Source organism: Sorex araneus, chromosome 1 (genome assembly GCF_027595985.1).
Source record: "Sorex araneus isolate mSorAra2 chromosome 1, mSorAra2.pri, whole genome shotgun sequence".
Taxonomy (NCBI): domain Eukaryota; kingdom Metazoa; phylum Chordata; class Mammalia; order Eulipotyphla; family Soricidae; genus Sorex; species Sorex araneus.
Genome location: NC_073302.1, coordinates 360,998,040 through 361,014,377, shown reverse-complemented (window position 1 = coordinate 361,014,377; position 16,338 = coordinate 360,998,040). Strand labels below are relative to the sequence as shown.

Below are 16,338 nucleotides of genomic sequence, written 5' to 3'. Positions count from 1 at the left end.
GTGTGTGCCCTCTTGGGTACATCTCCGGCATTCGACAGGACCGTCTTGGTGTGCAGAGGGACACTTCCAGAAGGTCAGGGGACAGATGTCCTGAGTGGAAGTGACCCAAGGGTGCCCGCTCAGCTGCAAGGACTGGCATGTGACACAGGGACGAGCGAGCGAGCGAGCGTGCCAGGGCCTAGGAAGGGCCAGTGCCTCAGACACAGCTCTGGGCATGGGCAGTGGGTACTGCCAGGGAGAGCTGGAGAGAGCACAGCCAGGCTGCTCAGGTGCGCCCCTCGAGGCCCCGGGGCAGCCGCACCCCAACTCATGGGAGCACACCAGCTCCAGGACCTGGTGCTGAAGATCTGCCGACTCGGGTTCCACCCACGAGGCTCTGCTGTTTTCTTATCTCTCCTTCCCCAAGGGCCCTGGGGGCGGGGCAACAGAAACCTGGGCTGCACAGAAGGTTAGCCAGGTCCTGCAGGAAAGTCCCAAAGTTGGGCCCCTCCTGTCTCACTCCTGAACTGGATCTCCACACACTCAGCAGCTCCTGGTGAGAAACCGGTGAGCGCATGTCCCCTCACAAAGCCCTTTGCAGGTCTGATCTTTTTTTTTTTTTCTTTTTGGGCCACACCCAGTGATGTTCAGGGGTTACTCCTGATTCTGCACCCAGGAATTACTCCTGGCCATGCTTAGGGGACCATATGGGATGCCAGGGATCAAACCCACATTGGCTGCGTGTAAGGCAAAAACCCTACCTGCTATACTATTGCTCTGGCCCCTTGATAATTTCAATTTGATTTTGAATCAAAATTTCCAGAGGACTGAAGCGGTCAGCTGACATCATTTTTGCTTGTTTTTTTTTTCTTTTTTCTTTTTGGGTCACACCTGGCGATGCACAGGGGTTACTCCTGGCTCTGCACTCAGGAATTACTCCTGGCGGTGCTCAGGGGACCATATGGGATGCTGGGAATCGAACCCGGGTCGGTCGCGTGCAAGGCAAACGCCCTACCCACTGTGCTATCGCTCCAGCCCCCACATTATTTTTGCTTGAATGATGCAAATTTTGTCTGTACATCTCATGATTCACAGATTTAAATAGCACTTACTTGTTTGTGTGACTTTTCCTTATTGATGTGAGAAGCCTTCTCAGCAGGGCGGGCTAGAAGGAATGGGAAAGGATCGATGCCGAGTCTTGGCTCATCCGAGCCATTAATAATCATGTGGACAGTCACAAACAATGAAGTTCCTATTTGTTTCATTATGCTGTGCTTTCATTAATTTTTCCTTTTCAGCCTTGCAATTATCTATGCAAACGTTGAATATCTATGCTCTTTTGATTTGTGTAAAACACTAAATTTTACATAGAAAACTAATTGTAAAACTAATAAAATATAGAAAACTAGTAGCTAAATCCAGAAAACTTAAAAAAAAAGACCAGGTTTTTAAATCATTTTGGGAAATTCTTTCTATAATTTCTAATAATTTTGAAGCAGAGAAGTGTGATAAGGTGAGCGACACGGCTTCCCACCATAAAAACACAGTATCTGTGTATAATTCTCTAGGGGAAACAGAATATAGATCCAAGTTCAACAAGAAACACTTGAAAAAGCTGGTTGTATGTTCTGAACAGTTTGAGGGGTGGGGGCGTGGAGACACACCCAGCAATGCTCAGGGCTAACTCCTGATTCTGCACTCAGGGATCACTCCTGGTGGGGCTCAGGGGACCATGTGGGATGCTGGGGATCAAACGTGGACTGCCCATGTGCAAAGCAAACCCCCTCTCCACTGTACCCGCCCCCTGGTTGTACGCTTAAAAAATGCATGCCTCTGGGTATTAAATCAGCTCTGTATTTGGATTCTGTGCAATGTATCTTAAAGTGTTGTGGCAGTTTTTATTTTGAAATGTAAATTTGTCAAATACCAGATCTCACAACCCGGGCACATATTAAAACGTATGTACAAACATTAGAGGCCAACTTGAAAACATGCAGGAAGAGACACGAACTGAACACCAGAGGGGACCTCTGTGGGGAAGGAAGGGGCGGGGCTGAGGGCTGGATCTGTGCTTGGCTGGGGGAAGGGGGGCAGCCCTGGCTTCTGGCCGACTGTGGTGGCTGTGCCCTTGACCATAGTCTCCAGCAGGGGGCGCCCGCGAACACGGGGCAGGAGGCAGGGCACAGTATCAAACCCCACCTGTGTCCCACCACCACGCTGGTGGGTGCGTCTACACCCTACGTGGTCCCGAGGACCCCGTGAGTGCACAGACGAACTGTGAGACTAGGGCAAGTCCTTCTGGCTCCAGGCCTCAGTTTCCTTAGCCACTGCGAGCACCCAGTGCAAGAGGCTGGTGTGGGCAAACAGGGAGACACACACTGGTTCTTCCTACAAGTCCCCAACTCCTGGGGTCCCTCTTGCGCCCTCCCCTGTACCCTCTGCACGCCTGGCGCGGCCTCTCTTCTGTCCCCCCACCCCGGCCCCGTGTGCTGCAAGGCTGTGCCAGGGCGGGAAGTCACACGGCCGCCGTCTGCTTGATGCTGTGGAAGCTGACCCTCGTGGGCGAGGTGGGGATGGACATGGCCCGGGCCACGGGCACCCGCAGCGCGTGGTGGTCTTGCCAGCGGTGCCACTTCTTCCGCACGGCTGAGCGCACCTGTGGGGAAGGGAGACTCAGCCGGCCCCGCCGTGCCCACCCTGCGGCCCCGGATAGCCCCCTCCCTGCGTCCTGCAGGGGCAGCCCCTGTCATCACCCCAGGGACCAGGGGCTCCAGGTCCTGGGAGACCCCTCTCCCTCTATGCAGCCCCCGGGGGCGCCTGTGCTGGAACAGCCGCTGTGCACACTGCCGGCTGACCCCGCCTCTTCACCTCGGACACCTTGTGCCAGCCCTTCCTTCCCCTCCTGCCAGCCCTCTCGGCCCTGACTGCCTTGTCAAAGCCTGGCTGTGAGGCCCAACTGACCCTCATTGTGCTCTGAAGCAGGATTTTCTGTGCAACGAGTAGCACAGGCTGGACCCCAGGAGCATCCACTGTCAGCAGCTCCCCCGCCCCCCACATTCCGCATCAGTCCTGACCAGCACTGCCCGGGCCCACAGGCTGTCTGCTGCACCGGGGCCCCAGGGAGGGCGCTCCCACAGGCCTGACGCTGCATCTCTGGGACTTGGGCGCACTGGGGTGCTGAGTCTGGCTCCCCGGGGCCGCCCGGAGGTGCTGGTCATCTCCCGCCTGGAGGTGGGGGATACTCTGGTAGCTCTGTTCATCTGGCTCCCCAGGAGGCCCCAAGCCTGCCTCCCGCCCACCTGCCTCTGGATCACATTTTTGGGGTGCTAGTGTCTCATTTCGGGCCGGGACAGTTGACCTCAAATGACTGGAGCCCCTCAGGAAGGATCCTTTCTTTTTGTTTTGGGGGCCATACCTGGTGATGCTCAGGAGTCACTCCTGGCTCTGCCTCAGAAATCACTCCTGGCAGTGCTTGGGGATCATATGGGATGCCGGGGATGGAACTGGGGTCCAGAATGTGTGAGGCAAGTGCCCAACCCGCTGTATGATAGCTCCAGCCCCCACTGGGCAAGGGTTCCTGTATCCTCCAGGCAGGGAGTTTCTGGGCCTCTCTCCACCCCGCTGCAGAGTGGAACCTCCAGCCCCAGGACCCTGAGAGCTGGGGTGGTTCCATGGGAGCCCCTGGAGGGGGTGTCAGGGCCCAGGCTCACCTCTCCATTGAAGAAGCAGTAGAAGACAGACACGAAGAAGCCCTGGGGTGGGGAGGAAAAAGGAGGGACACTCAGGGTTCTGCTGAGGGGGTGGGCCCAGGACCCTGCTGGCGGTGTGGCCTGCAACGGGGTCCCAGGAACCTAAGGGTGAGAGCAGGACAGGGCCAGCCCTCGGGGTGCTGGAGGCCCTGGGTCTCCTCGTGGTGAAGCCTAGCAGGTGGGGGAGCAGGTGGGTGTCCCCCGGATAGGGGCCTGAGCCCAGAGCCCACCTGGAAAGACTGCAGGAAGGAGTTGAAGTAGATGAAGATGATGTGGGCCAGGCCGTCGTCCCCGGGGTTGATGAAGAAGAGCATGTAGGTGCTGCCCAGCAGGGGCAGCAGGACCAGTGTGGCCTTCACCGCCTTCCTGGGGGCGACAGGGGGCCGGCTGGGGCTGCCTCGGGGCCCACCCTCCCCGGGGCCTGGAGGCAGGGCCCCGCCACCTCTTCACCCCACCTATACTGGACCGTCTCCGACGTAGTGGACGCCTGCAGCTTGGTCATCAGGATCCTGACGATGTTGAACAGGAACACAAAGTTGATCTGGGTGGGCAGAGGGATGGGAAGGACCGTGATGGGGGGGACACTTCCCCTCCCGAGACCCGAGGGAGCACAGGCGCCCCCCAGACCACCTCTCAGCTGCCTCCCAGCTTCCGCAGTGCGCGAGACTCTGGATGGGGAGAGGATTCTGGGGACAATCGGTGACCAGGCCCCGGAAGAGAGACAGACTCATCACGCCCACCCACAGCCCGGGGCAACGAATGGCTCCCGGGCCCCTGCACGGCCCCTGCACCTTCACTCCGAGCCCGCTCACCACGTGCGGCCCTGCCTGCTTCTCTACCAGCCCTGAGTGTGTGCACGCGCGTGCAGGCTGACACGCTGCAATCTCTCCCCGGAAAGCACAGGAGACAGTGGGAGCTAGTCGGCCCATGTGTGCATGTGTGTGCAGATGTGTCTCTGTGTGTGCTTGTGATGTGCACCGACACACACACACACACACACACACACACACACACACACACACACACACACACACATACCCCTGCAGAGCCTAGTGCCTGTCCTGAGGGCTCTGACTCCTGGGCTCTGGGCAGGGGCCACACAGGTGACCTTGCGGGACAGGCGTCAGCTGGACATCTTGAGCAGCGGCTGCTCTCACGCTCAGACGCCCCACACCTCCCTCAGCTCCTCTCACTTCCTGCTCCAGGACTCCTGTCTCGCCCGTTAGTGGGGAGGTCGCCTCTCCACATTACACCATTTCCAATTGTCTCACATGTGGGATACAGAAAACCCGACCTTTTAAAATTCCTCCTGACTTCTCTGAAACTAATTAAAGGGTGTTGGAACCAAAGCATATTCTCATTGCTGCCATATTACACTGCACTAAATTACATCCACCCATCACCTGGCAAACCTCTAGCCCACTCATTCAATTATTTACCTGTCTTAGTCCTTCCGTCCCCATCCATACACTCACTACCCACCATTCACTCACCACCCGTCCAATCCACCATCCATGCATCACCTGTTCTTCCACCTACCCACACATCATCCACATACCCATCCATCAACCATCTTTCCATTATCCATCCATCCTTCCATCCACCCATCCATCCATCCATCCATCCATCCATCCATCCTTCCATCCCTCCTTCCATCCATCCATCCATCCATCCATCTACCCCTCCTTCCTTCCGTCCATCCATCTGCCCATCTAGCCATCCACTCAACCATCAACCATTCACCCACTATCCGTCCTTTTCCTGTGCCCACACCTCACTGCTGCAGGAGTGAATGAAGCCTGGGCCAGGGGGCGGGCACTGCCAGGCCCCGAGACTCAGGGCAGCACTGACAGGCCTATCAGCACAGAATTAAGTCAGTGACAACAGGAGCCAGAAGCAGAACCAGGCCACCAGCACGCACCCAGAGCCCCTGGTCTTCATGGGACAGATGAGATACTGAGACTCCGGGAGGGCAACGATTCCCTCTTGGTCACAGGGTGAATCCCACGGGTTCCCTGGTGCCCCTCCTCCTTACGGCAGGCAAGTGCAGCATATTCCAGCTCGCCGGTTCTCCACCTGCAGGGCTAGTGTGCAGGGAGACCCCAAGAATCTCTGCAATGAGCTCCTGGCACTCACAGCCCCTCTTAGTGCCCCAAACAGAGGCAGGCGGGCAGGCCTGAGGCTTGCCATTGGCCGGGCATGGTTTCAGACATAGACAGACACAGAGACAGACACCAACATTGACACCGACACAGACAGACACAGACACAGACACAGACACAGGGACTGAGACACAGACACAGAGAGAGAGACAGACAGACACACAGACACAGACACAGACACACAGACTGAGACACAGACACAGACAAAGAGACAGACAGACTGAGACACAGACACAGACAGAGAGACAGACTCAGACACAGACACATAGACACAGACACACAGACTGAGACACAGACACAGACACACAGACACAGACTGAGACACAGACAGAGACAGCTCCTCCCCTGCTTTACTTGCTGACATCCATTTATGTATATACATATATTGAGTTTTGGGGGACCGCACTGGCCATAGCAGATTGTTCCACATCCTCCCCCTGCGCGTGTTCCAGGATGCAGGGCTGAGTGGGGGTCTGCAGGGGTCTGCACATGCTGGAGAGGGAATGACTTGCTGCAGCTGGAACCCAGGACAGTGCTCCTGTCCCAGAGAGAAATGGCTCTGACGGGGGCTCGCAGGGAATGGGAGGGCACCCCAGCTCACATCAGCGAGGGCGACTGCCAGGCTGGCAGTCAAGTGGATGCCACGGGAAGCCACAGGAGGAGGAGAGGGAGGAGGAGAAACGAGCGGCTGCCTCCCAGGTAGACCCAGGGGCCCCCGTTTGGCACCTGCCGTTTGCGGCCTCCTGCCAGAAAGCGGGTGCACCCAGGAGGCCGAAATTATGGCGCCTGAAACAAGCCTTACATAAACGCCAATTTCTCAGGGGGTGTTTGGCATCGCTCTCCCTCCCTCGCTTCCCTCTTTAATGCACGATATATGATGGGTTCAGGACTGCAGAATGCAGCCTCCACTTAAACTCTGTCTTAATTAAAGCTCCTTGTGGATCAGAGACGAGGGGCAATTACACTGTGCATGCAGATTCGGCTGGCAGAGCGTGGCGTGTGCGGGGGAACAATTGCTCGTTACACTTCATTCTAGTAACACAGCTCGGGGCTGGAGGCGGTGGGGGGAGGGGCCGGAAGGGGTCAGGGGGGCTGCTGGGGGTGTTGGTCTGGGCTGAACAGAAGCCCACACACCTTTGCTGCCAGCCACCCAGGACGGGCTGTCTCAGCGCTGTGCTGAGGACCTTGGTGTGGGACGTTACTGAGAAGCTGGGAGAGAGGGAGAAAGACAGACAGACAGAGAGACAGAGAGACAGAGATGACAAAGACAGAGAGACAGAGATGACAGAGACAGAGAAACAGAGACAGAGAGACAGACAGAGAGACAGAGACAGACAGAGACAGAGATAGAGACACACAGAGAGACAGATACAGATACAGACAGAGAGAAACAGAGACAGACACAGAGAGACAGAGACAGAGACAGACAGACAGATAGAAAAAGACAGAAACAGAGACAGACACAGAGAGACAGAGATAGAGAGAAACAGAGACAGACACAGAGAGACAGAGACAGAGATAGACAGAGACAGACAGACAGAGAGACATAGACAGAGAGAAACAGAAACAGACAGAGACAAAGACAGAAACAGAGACAGACACAGAGACAGAGAAAGAGACACACAGAGAGACAGATACAGAGACAGAGACAGAGAGAAACAGACACAGAAAGACAGAGACAGAGAGAAACAGAGAGAGACACAGAGAGACAGAGACAGAGACAAACAGAGAGACAGAGACAGAGAGAAACAGACACAGACAGAGACAAAAAAAGACAGAAACAGAGACAGAGATACAGAGACAGAGAGACAGAGACAGAGAGACAGACACAGAGAGACAGAGACAGAGATAGAGACAGAGATAGACAGACGGAGACAGAGAGACAGAGATACAGAGATAGATAGAGACAGAAAGAGGGCGGACAGGGCCTGGGAATGTCGTGTGGGGAAGGGAGAGGCAGGGATGTCAGAGTGGTGTGTACAGGGGACATGTGGGGCCACCGTCTGCTGGGACGGTCCCCTGCCCCGGGGGACTTACCAGGAGAACGAGGATGATGGGGCCCTGGTAGATGAAGTCCACGAGGTCCCCTGGCTCCTTGCCGAACCAGCACCTGCACACAGGGGCAAGCGTGACACACGGGGACCAGGACCAGCTCAGACCCTTCCTGAGTCCCAAGCCCAGGGCTGGACGGGCACCCAGACCCACCCCAGCAGGGTCTGACCCCGCTCTACAGAGGGAAGTTCTCGAATCCACGTGCATCCCTCTTCCTGCATCCCTCCTCTAGGCCAGGGGTGCTGACGGCCCTGGCTGGCCCATAGCCCTGGCCAGAACCACCTGGTCCAGTCACGCAGCCCCCTGCTCCCCGAGGCACTCAGTGGGGTGCCGTCCACTCCCAAGCCGAGCCTCGTTCTCCCGGCCAGGGGCCCCACAAGACCAGACACTAGTCTCTAGGTGCATGGGGGCACAGCGGACTGGCCCGAAGCTGACTGCCAGCAGCAACGCCTCCCGGACCTCTAGAAAGTTGACCCTGCACCCACCCCTACCGCCCACCCTCGAGCATCCCATGGGCAGCAGCATCGGCCCTGCTGCTTCCAGGAGCCTTCTGCTCTCTGCTGAATGCTCCCTGCCATGGGGCACTCACAAACTCTCAGGAGGTCAGCCTCCTGCCCGCCCCCAGCCCCGTGGGCATGTCCAGTCTCTGGCCACACAGTGCCCGCTTCTCCAGCCGGCGGTGCCTCACAACCCAGCCTCTGCTGGGGGCAGGAGTGGAGGGGGCTCCAGACGGGCTGCACCCCAGGCAGACCCACACTCCGCCAGTGTGGGCTCAGCTCCAGACTCAGCTTCCCCAAGGGCCTGAGGGGCCACGCTTTGGGGGGCTTACAGACCATGACTCCTCATTCAGTTCAAGCCACAAGCCGCCATGGCACCCGTGACAGTCCCCTCGGTGCCAGGGGGCTGGTCTTCAGGGCACCGCAGAGCCTTTGAAGGCGCCGCCCCCAGGCCGGCCCGGCCCACTTACTGTTTGTCCTCGTAGTAGAGTTTGCCCATGGCCCAGGCCATGATGATGGGGCAGGGGATGCCTGTAAGAGGATAGACACGGCTGCAGGGGCCTCCTGTGGGACACGGTGCCCATCTACCCCCCACCCCCCTCAGGCCGCTCCTGCCATCCTTGGCCAGGTCAGAGAGAGGAGAGGACACGCAACTGTCCGATTTGCTTACTTTCTGTTTGTTTTTTTTGTTTTGTTTTTTTCAAGTTTTGGGGCTACACTGCACACCACTCAGGGCTTACTCCCGCCTCTGTGCTCAGGGATCACTCCTGACAGGCTCAGGGGGTGCCGGGGATGGAACCAGACCAGAATGCACGGCGAGTGCCCTATCCACTGGACCAGCGCTCCAGCCCCTGCCCGAGGTTTTTCTGCTAGGAAGTGCCGTCAGCTTTCTTGGTTCTGTCCCAAACCAAGGGATGGGGCTGAGCATGCCCACAGGAGGAGGGGCTGCAGGTGGGGGGAGCTCCGGGGACCCTCACACCAGCCGATGAAGAGGAAGAGCCAGGGGCGCAGGCGCTCGGTGGAGTAGGCCATGGCGATGGCCGTGTGCAGGTAGCAGCCTTCCACGAACATCCAGAAGAAGTTGGTGACCACGAAGTAGTTGAAGACGGTGGTGACGCAGCGGCACCAGACCTGCAGCGGGGTGCCGGCCGAGGGAGAGGACCAGTGAGGGGCGGGCCCCGCGCAGCTGTGGAACCGCCCTGGCCCGCCTCATCCTTGGGTGCAGGTTCTCCCGGCTTCCCGGGGACAGCATGGCCCCCCTCCCCAGGGTTCCCCCTCCCCAGGGCTCCAGCCTCCTCTCCAAGTTTGCTCAGGCAGAGGCGGCGGCTCAGTGCCAACATCTTTTCCCTTCTGTCAGGCCCACACGCAGCCGCGCTTGGGCTTACTCTGGTTCTGCACTCAGGCACCCCCTGGCAGTGCTCAGCGGCCGTATAGGGTGCCAGGGACCAGGCCTGTGCAAGGCAAACGCCCCACCCACTGCTCTACACGGCCCTGTCCTGGATGGCAACACCCAGCTGTGCTCACGGCTTCCTCCTGGCTCTGCTCAGGGATCACCCCTGGAGGAGCGAGGAGGACCCTATGGGGTCTGGGGGATCGAACCCGGTCAGCTTTGTGAACCCCTGTTCTATGGATCTGAAACAGGCTCTTGCTGAGGTGGGGCCAGGGAAGTGGCCCAGTGGCAGAGCTCCGGCTCGGCTGCAGCCAGCCCGGGAATGTGGGGCCAGTGCTCAGCCTCACTCAGTGCCCAGCTCGACAATGACCCGGATAGAGCACCACATAGGCTAGTCGGGGGTGGACAGGCAGCAGCTGGGGTGGCCTGTGGGTGGAGGCTCGCTGTACCCACCGGGGAGACTTATACAGGGAGACGGAGCCCGCTCAGGAATGAGCAGAGAACCCCACTCTCCTCCTCCCAGAGCATCTTTGTGGGGACCTGAATTCCCTGGGGTGCAGGGTGGACGAAGCTGATGCTCAGGCCAGTGCTCCTGAGGCCTGCCCTGGAGGCATCACCCCCAAACCCCCCACATACACCCATACACACACATCCACATGCTGGAGAAGCTGCCAGTGTATGCAGCAGGCTCCAATCCTAGGTCCTGGGGCAGTGCTGACAGAGGGTGGGTACCCGCTGGAGTCTGGGCCCCTGCTCTGAGACCCACACCCGTCCCTGTCCGGCCCCTGCCACCCCCCACCTGGCCTCGCACATCCCCAGCCTCGCCCCAGCCCCGCCCTAGCCCATCCCCAGCCCCACCCCGGCCCCGCCCTAGCCTCGCCCCACCCAGCCCCCGGCCCCACCCCCAGCCCTGCGCCCCCCTCACTCCCCCCCACCTCATTGCTCTCGTGCACTTCATGGTCAATGAGCTGCAGCAGGAACCACATGACGTTGCGCAGGATGAAGGTGGTGACGAGGTTCCAGTGAATCACATTCCTCAGGCAGCGGATACTCCTGTTGGGGCCCAGGGGGGAGGCGGGAGGGGGTCCCTGGGAGGCCGTGAGTGGCCCACCGGGGTGAGAGCAGGGCTCCTGCTGTCCGCGCAGGCACGTGAGTTCAGGCCAGCTCGGCCCTCAGAGGGGGCCCCGGCACCTCCTTCTTGGGCCCCCTTGGCTCCAGGGTGCCCCCACACCCTTTGCCCCACAATGTGGGGGCATGGGGGGCTGAGCGGGGCTGAGGGGGACAGACTCACCGCAGGGCCAGGAAGAGCAGGAAGGCGGCCACCAGCGCAGCCATGGAGACGCAGTGCCCCAGGTAGTTGATCACGAGGGCAATGCGGTAGTGCTGTTCATATTTCCTCTGCTGGACAGACAGACAGACAGACAGATGCGTGGGCGGGCATCTCAATGCAGGCCGGCCAAGATGTTCCCGGGGGCTCTGTTATGAACTCAGGGGCCAAAGGGCACCCCCAGATGTGCTTATGGGGTGACCTGAATAGGAGAACCCCGAGGTGGGAATATGGGAGCTGAACTCCGAGTCTGTGTTCATGGACCCCCGCGTGATGGTGCCAGCCCTGCCCAGCCCGCCCAGCGCGAGTCTGTGGAGACAGGAGGCTTCTGGCAGCTCCTCAGGGGGCTGGGGCGCCCTGGGCAGCATGAGGGGCACTGTCTCTATCCCTTACCCATCTGAAGGAGTGCGCAGGGTCCTGTCCCTGGGGCTGGCGATTCGAGCAAAGGCCATGAGCTGCCCTGTCCCCCACCGGGCCCCTCTGCTAAGAGGGGCCCTGCCATGCAGGGGTGCAGCAGGAAGAGGGACCCTCCCCTCTGCCATGCCTGTTGGGGTCACATTCATTAGACTACCCCCCTGGGCTGCTGGATGTCTTCCTGTGGATCTTCATTGCTTTGGGGGGAAATTCCAGCCCCCAGCCCCATAGAGGAGAGAAAGGAGACTGGGTGGGTGAGTATTCTGGGTCAGGAATGGGGCAGGTGGCATATGCACTGGGGGGCTGCCCTGCTTCCATGTGGAGTCAGAAAGCCAGAAGGGAAACCGAGGCCTCAAAGAGAATTTGGGGAGGGGCCTGGAGCTCTGGCTCCACTCTCTCTTCCTGTGTCTCCATCCCCAGGGATGTCTGCTTCCAGTCTGAGCTCGGGGCCCCTCCCATGCAGGGCTGCGCAGAGGTGGGACGGGCGCACAAGGACAGCGTCCCGTGGCCCTCACGATCCACTGGGTGGGCCCGGGCGAGGCGGCTCACCGTGTCGTCCAGAATGGGCACGCACTCTGAGTAGTTGATCCTCGAGGCCCACGTCCCATTCTCCCAGCACTGCCGGTAGGCGTTCCCTGCAAAACACCCCAGCCCACGGGAGGGTCACGCACTTCTCAAGGGCACCCCGCGGTGTCCAGGCCCCGGCTGACGCCACACTTCTCACCCTTTCTTGCCCCAAAACACCAGCCACGTCTGAGCGCTCAAGCCAGATCTCATCACATCTGGGGCTAAAGTCACCCTAGAGGCCGGGGAGAGGGTCTGAGGGCTGGGCCATGGCTATGCATGCACGACCCTGTCCACGGAGCACTGCTGGGGTGGCCAGGAGCACCCTGGCCAGCACCAAAGGGCACGAGCAGACCATGAGTCCAGTCAGCTGAGTCACACTGGGATGGCACCCAGCCCCCGAGCACTGCTTGGGACACCCCAAACATGCTAGACGTAATCTTTGACATTTTGTTTTGCTTTGTTTTGTTCTCTGGGAGCCATACCTGGGGGTGCTCAGAGACTCTGCTCTCAGGTATCACTTCTGGTGAGCTCAGGGGACAGATGGGTTGCTACAAATCGAACCCCAGTGTGCAAGGCAGACGCCTTCCCCTACGTACTATCTCTCTGCCCCCCTAACTTTGGGTTTTGTACACTGGACCCAGCGTCCCTGTTCTCAACACAGCAGTTTCCATCCTGATCACAATCCCTCTGCTGATGGGCGCCCCCTCTCATGTGCCCACACTGTTCCCAGCCTCTTTCCATCCATGTCCCAAGGGATTCTTGTCTTTGCTTCGCTAGAGACACGGGTCTCCACCCGAGCCTGGCGGCCATGCCGTAAGCAGATACTGTTAGCCCACATTTCCGAGGGGGAAGCAGACTCAAAGAGAGGAAGCTGCGTGCCAAAGAGACAAACATGTGTAACGGATTCACACCCTAGCTCTGAAGTCACGACTGGCCCTAAGGCACGGACGATTGGGGGACACCATCACGTGACTGACAGGTCAGAAAGTCCAAGAATCAGCCTATGTGTTGGAGCTAGAGGTGACACGGGCGTGGACACGCAGAGCTCATGCCTGGCGACAACACGTGGTGCAGGTCTAGGGAATGGGAACGCAGAGGGTCGGGGAACGCTCATGCTCTGAAGCCTGTGTGGTGAGGGTCTCGGTCCTCAGCACCCTGCACCCGACCTTTCAACCCTCAGCCTCCAGCCTGCAGCCCCAGGAATCTTCTCTTGTGCAATGTGCCACGGGGCTGTCTTCTCCCTGTGCGGCTGGCTTTCCACACTGGGGGCAATTTGGAGTCCAGGGCTGTGGTCACTGGCCAGTGGGCGGGGGCTTGTGGATTTTTCTTTCAGCCTTAACAATAGACAACAGGTGGGGCTGGAGAGATAGCACAGCGGGTAGGGCGTTTGCCTTGCACGAGGCCGACCCGGGTTCAAATCCCAGCATCCCATATGGTCCCCTGAGCACGGCCAGGGGTAATTCCTGAGTGCAGAGCCAGGAGTAACCCCTGTGCATCGCCAGGTGTGACCCAAAAAGCAAAAAAAAAACAAAAACAATAGACAACAGGAAACTACTGAAGATAAACAGCTTGCTGAGCCCAGAGTCTCGGGGCTGGTGGGGGAAGCCGCAATTGTAGTGGGAAGCAGTGAGTTCTGAAGTAAGAAAGTTACCTGATATGCTCACTTCCGTCACTTGTGGGGTTACTCAGGAGCACTCGCCAAGGAGCAGAAGCAATGGGCGAACCTTCTACGCACCTGTGGTTTTTGAATTTGGGGCGCTGAGCTCAGAGCCTCTCTCAGCTCAGAGCTGTGACCCAGGTTTTCCTGCCCTGATTTCCGGCACGTGGTCCCGATGTAAGGAGACTGGCTGCTGATCTCAGGACCCCTGGCGACTTCCTTCTGAGGCCTTGTAGCGGGAGGCCACACTGATATCGAGTGCCCATGTGATGCTTTGAATCAGCAACATTGCTGAACTCTAGGATAGTGTGGGCTAGGGTTGTGTGTGTGTGTGTGTGTGTGTGTGTGTGTGTGTGTGTGTGTGTGCGTGTGCAGGGAGGGGAGGGGAGGGAAGAAGACCAGGTGGCCCTCTCATGGGAGGAAAGTGTCTTTGGTGAAATGAACCCTCTTTCCTCTGGGGGATAATCCCTCTCAAAAGGCCCATGTAAAGTAAGTCAGACCAGGATCCTGGCTGTGGTTCAAAGGACAGAAAAATATATCACCTGGGGATGTGTTCACAGATGAGCCAACTTGCTGGACCCCTTCCTCCAGGAAGGCCAGCTGGGTTCCTTCCAGCTCCTGATCTAACTGAACCACAACCCTCTGTCCATCACTATCCCAATGGCCTGGTCCTTGCTCATCGCCTGGCCTGAGCTGTCCTGAGGTGCTAGAGTCTGTCTCTCTGATCAGGATAGTTCCTCGGGATTTTCATTTCCCAAGTATGAGTTCTCATGGGGGGATTGAAAATGGGAGTGAGGGTTGGATGGAGGGGTCAGGAGACAGTCAGCCAAACCTTCCCTGCCGCAGGGCACAGAGTTCCTAGGAGCCTGTCCTTGTTGGCTTTATCAGGAACTCCCTCACTCCCTGTTCCTGCCAACCGCAAGGAAGTTCTGCCCCTCGGCGGTACCAGGACCCCCAAATCCTGGGCCTGGACCCAGTCCAGGGAGGAGAAACGGGAGCCTCTTGTGCATGGCGCCTGCCTGCCCTGCCCTGCTCATTGGGAAAAGGGCCCCACTGCTCGCCTCAGCTCCTGCCTCTTGGCTTCTTCCTCGGCCTCTCACTCACTCCATCTTTTGTTCCTGCTGCCACAGCAACCTGGCAATCTCTGTCAAAATGCCTCAGGTGGCATCTTAGTTCTGTCCAGTCCCCTTGGAGTGGTGTCCAAGGCCTCTGACATGCAGATCACCGCCTCCACTTCCTGCTCCCACTCCACCGTCTGCATGGCAAGTGGCAGTGGTACACGCCAGGCCCTGGGTGGAGCCACCCACGAAAGGTGCTCTTCTCTCCACCACACCGAACAACACAGCGCTTCAGTCCAGGCTGGAGAGACAGTGCAGTAGGGAAGGCACTTGCCTTGCATGAGGCCAAAGCAGGTTTGATTCCTGGCATCCCACATGGTTCCCCTGGCACCATCAGGAGTGATCCCTGAATGCAGAGCCAGGAGCAGGCCCTGAGCACTGCTGGGTGTGGCCCCAAACCAGCCAACCTCTAAATTCCAGCTCAGCCGCCACCTCCTCTGGAGGCTTCCCCAGCTCTGAGGAAACCGATTCCTCTGGTCCTGCTCTTGAAATGCAACAACATATCCAGTTGGGGTCAGACTCCAAGACTCAGCTTTGCTGAATCCAGTTTCATAAAGCAAAATTGATCTTGACTACAGTGAATACCCTCTTTCTTTTCTACACTCATGAATTCTCTTTAGTTTGTAAGCAAATATTGATCATGGCCTGCAACTAAATTCACCATCCACAGTTGTGCTACAATCCATTATTGGAAACACAAATGCCCCCGTTTGAAGCATGTTGGAATTCACCCGGCATTTATTTTCTTTGCTAGTGAAAAGAAAAACTCAAGCGGTTTGGGCACAGACAAGGAGGCAGAAGTTGGGATGCTGAATCCCCTTTCAGACACAAACCACAGGGTTCTAGGTGGGACTAAACCAAAAGGATTTGGGTCTGCTGCAGTCTAGAAGCGCAGGGTCTGAGATGGGAGACATGGAGGTGGAAGGACATTCCCTGTGGGACCCGGAGAGGCCTGAGAATGAGGCTCTGTCTCCAGACACTGGGTCCCAGGGACAGGGAGACAGATGTTCCAGGCTCTCTGGGGGAGATAATGAGGCAGCTCAGACCTGTGGCACAGCCTCAGACAGGAGGGAATTAGACAGAAGCGTCCTCCCCTGGCTCCTGGGGAGTGTGGGTATGGACAGGGGAGGTGGTCAGGCCAGAATTTCGGGATGGATGTGGTGAGGTGGGTGCCTGTTTCCACGACAACACAGGTACCCGGGCGAAAGATCAATGTCCCTGGTGTGCAGTGAAGCCTGCCAGGTGCATTAGACTCTGGATGATGCAGGCAGGGAGGACCAGAGAAGTGTGGGGCCCGAATTCTGCCCACCCTCACCCCGTGGCCCATGCCTGTGGAATGTTCCCACTGCAATAAGTGATGAGTATCCTCCTTCCAGACAGAGCCTAACTGGATATTTGAAAAGAGATCTGAAGGGCCAGAGTGATA

The 16,338-nt window shown here is 58.2% G+C and overlaps 1 protein-coding gene across 4 annotated transcripts in view; it reads right to left on the bottom strand.

The window, feature by feature from the left end:
• Positions 1–1,561: 1,561 nt before the first annotated feature.
• CRHR2 (corticotropin releasing hormone receptor 2) overlaps positions 1,562–16,338 on the bottom strand; it is a 35,704-nt gene continuing 20,927 nt past the window's right edge. For 2 of the 4 annotated variants that reach the window (XM_055137835.1, XM_004604042.2), the window contains 10 exons: positions 12,120–12,205; positions 11,121–11,230; positions 10,765–10,882; positions 9,417–9,570; positions 8,910–8,970; positions 7,928–8,000; positions 4,184–4,269; positions 3,959–4,094; positions 3,690–3,731; positions 1,562–2,635 (listed from right to left, as the gene is read on the bottom strand). In XM_055137835.1, the coding sequence (XP_054993810.1) occupies positions 2,495–2,635; positions 3,690–3,731; positions 3,959–4,094; positions 4,184–4,269; positions 7,928–8,000; positions 8,910–8,970; positions 9,417–9,570; positions 10,765–10,882; positions 11,121–11,230; positions 12,120–12,205 (1,007 nt within the window). In that variant the 3' untranslated portion in view covers positions 1,562–2,494. The remainder of the gene's footprint in view (positions 2,636–3,689; positions 3,732–3,958; positions 4,095–4,183; positions 4,270–7,927; positions 8,001–8,909; positions 8,971–9,416; positions 9,571–10,764; positions 10,883–11,120; positions 11,231–12,119; positions 12,206–16,338) is intronic. The other 2 variants (XM_055137836.1, XM_004604043.2) reach the window with 1 other exon arrangement.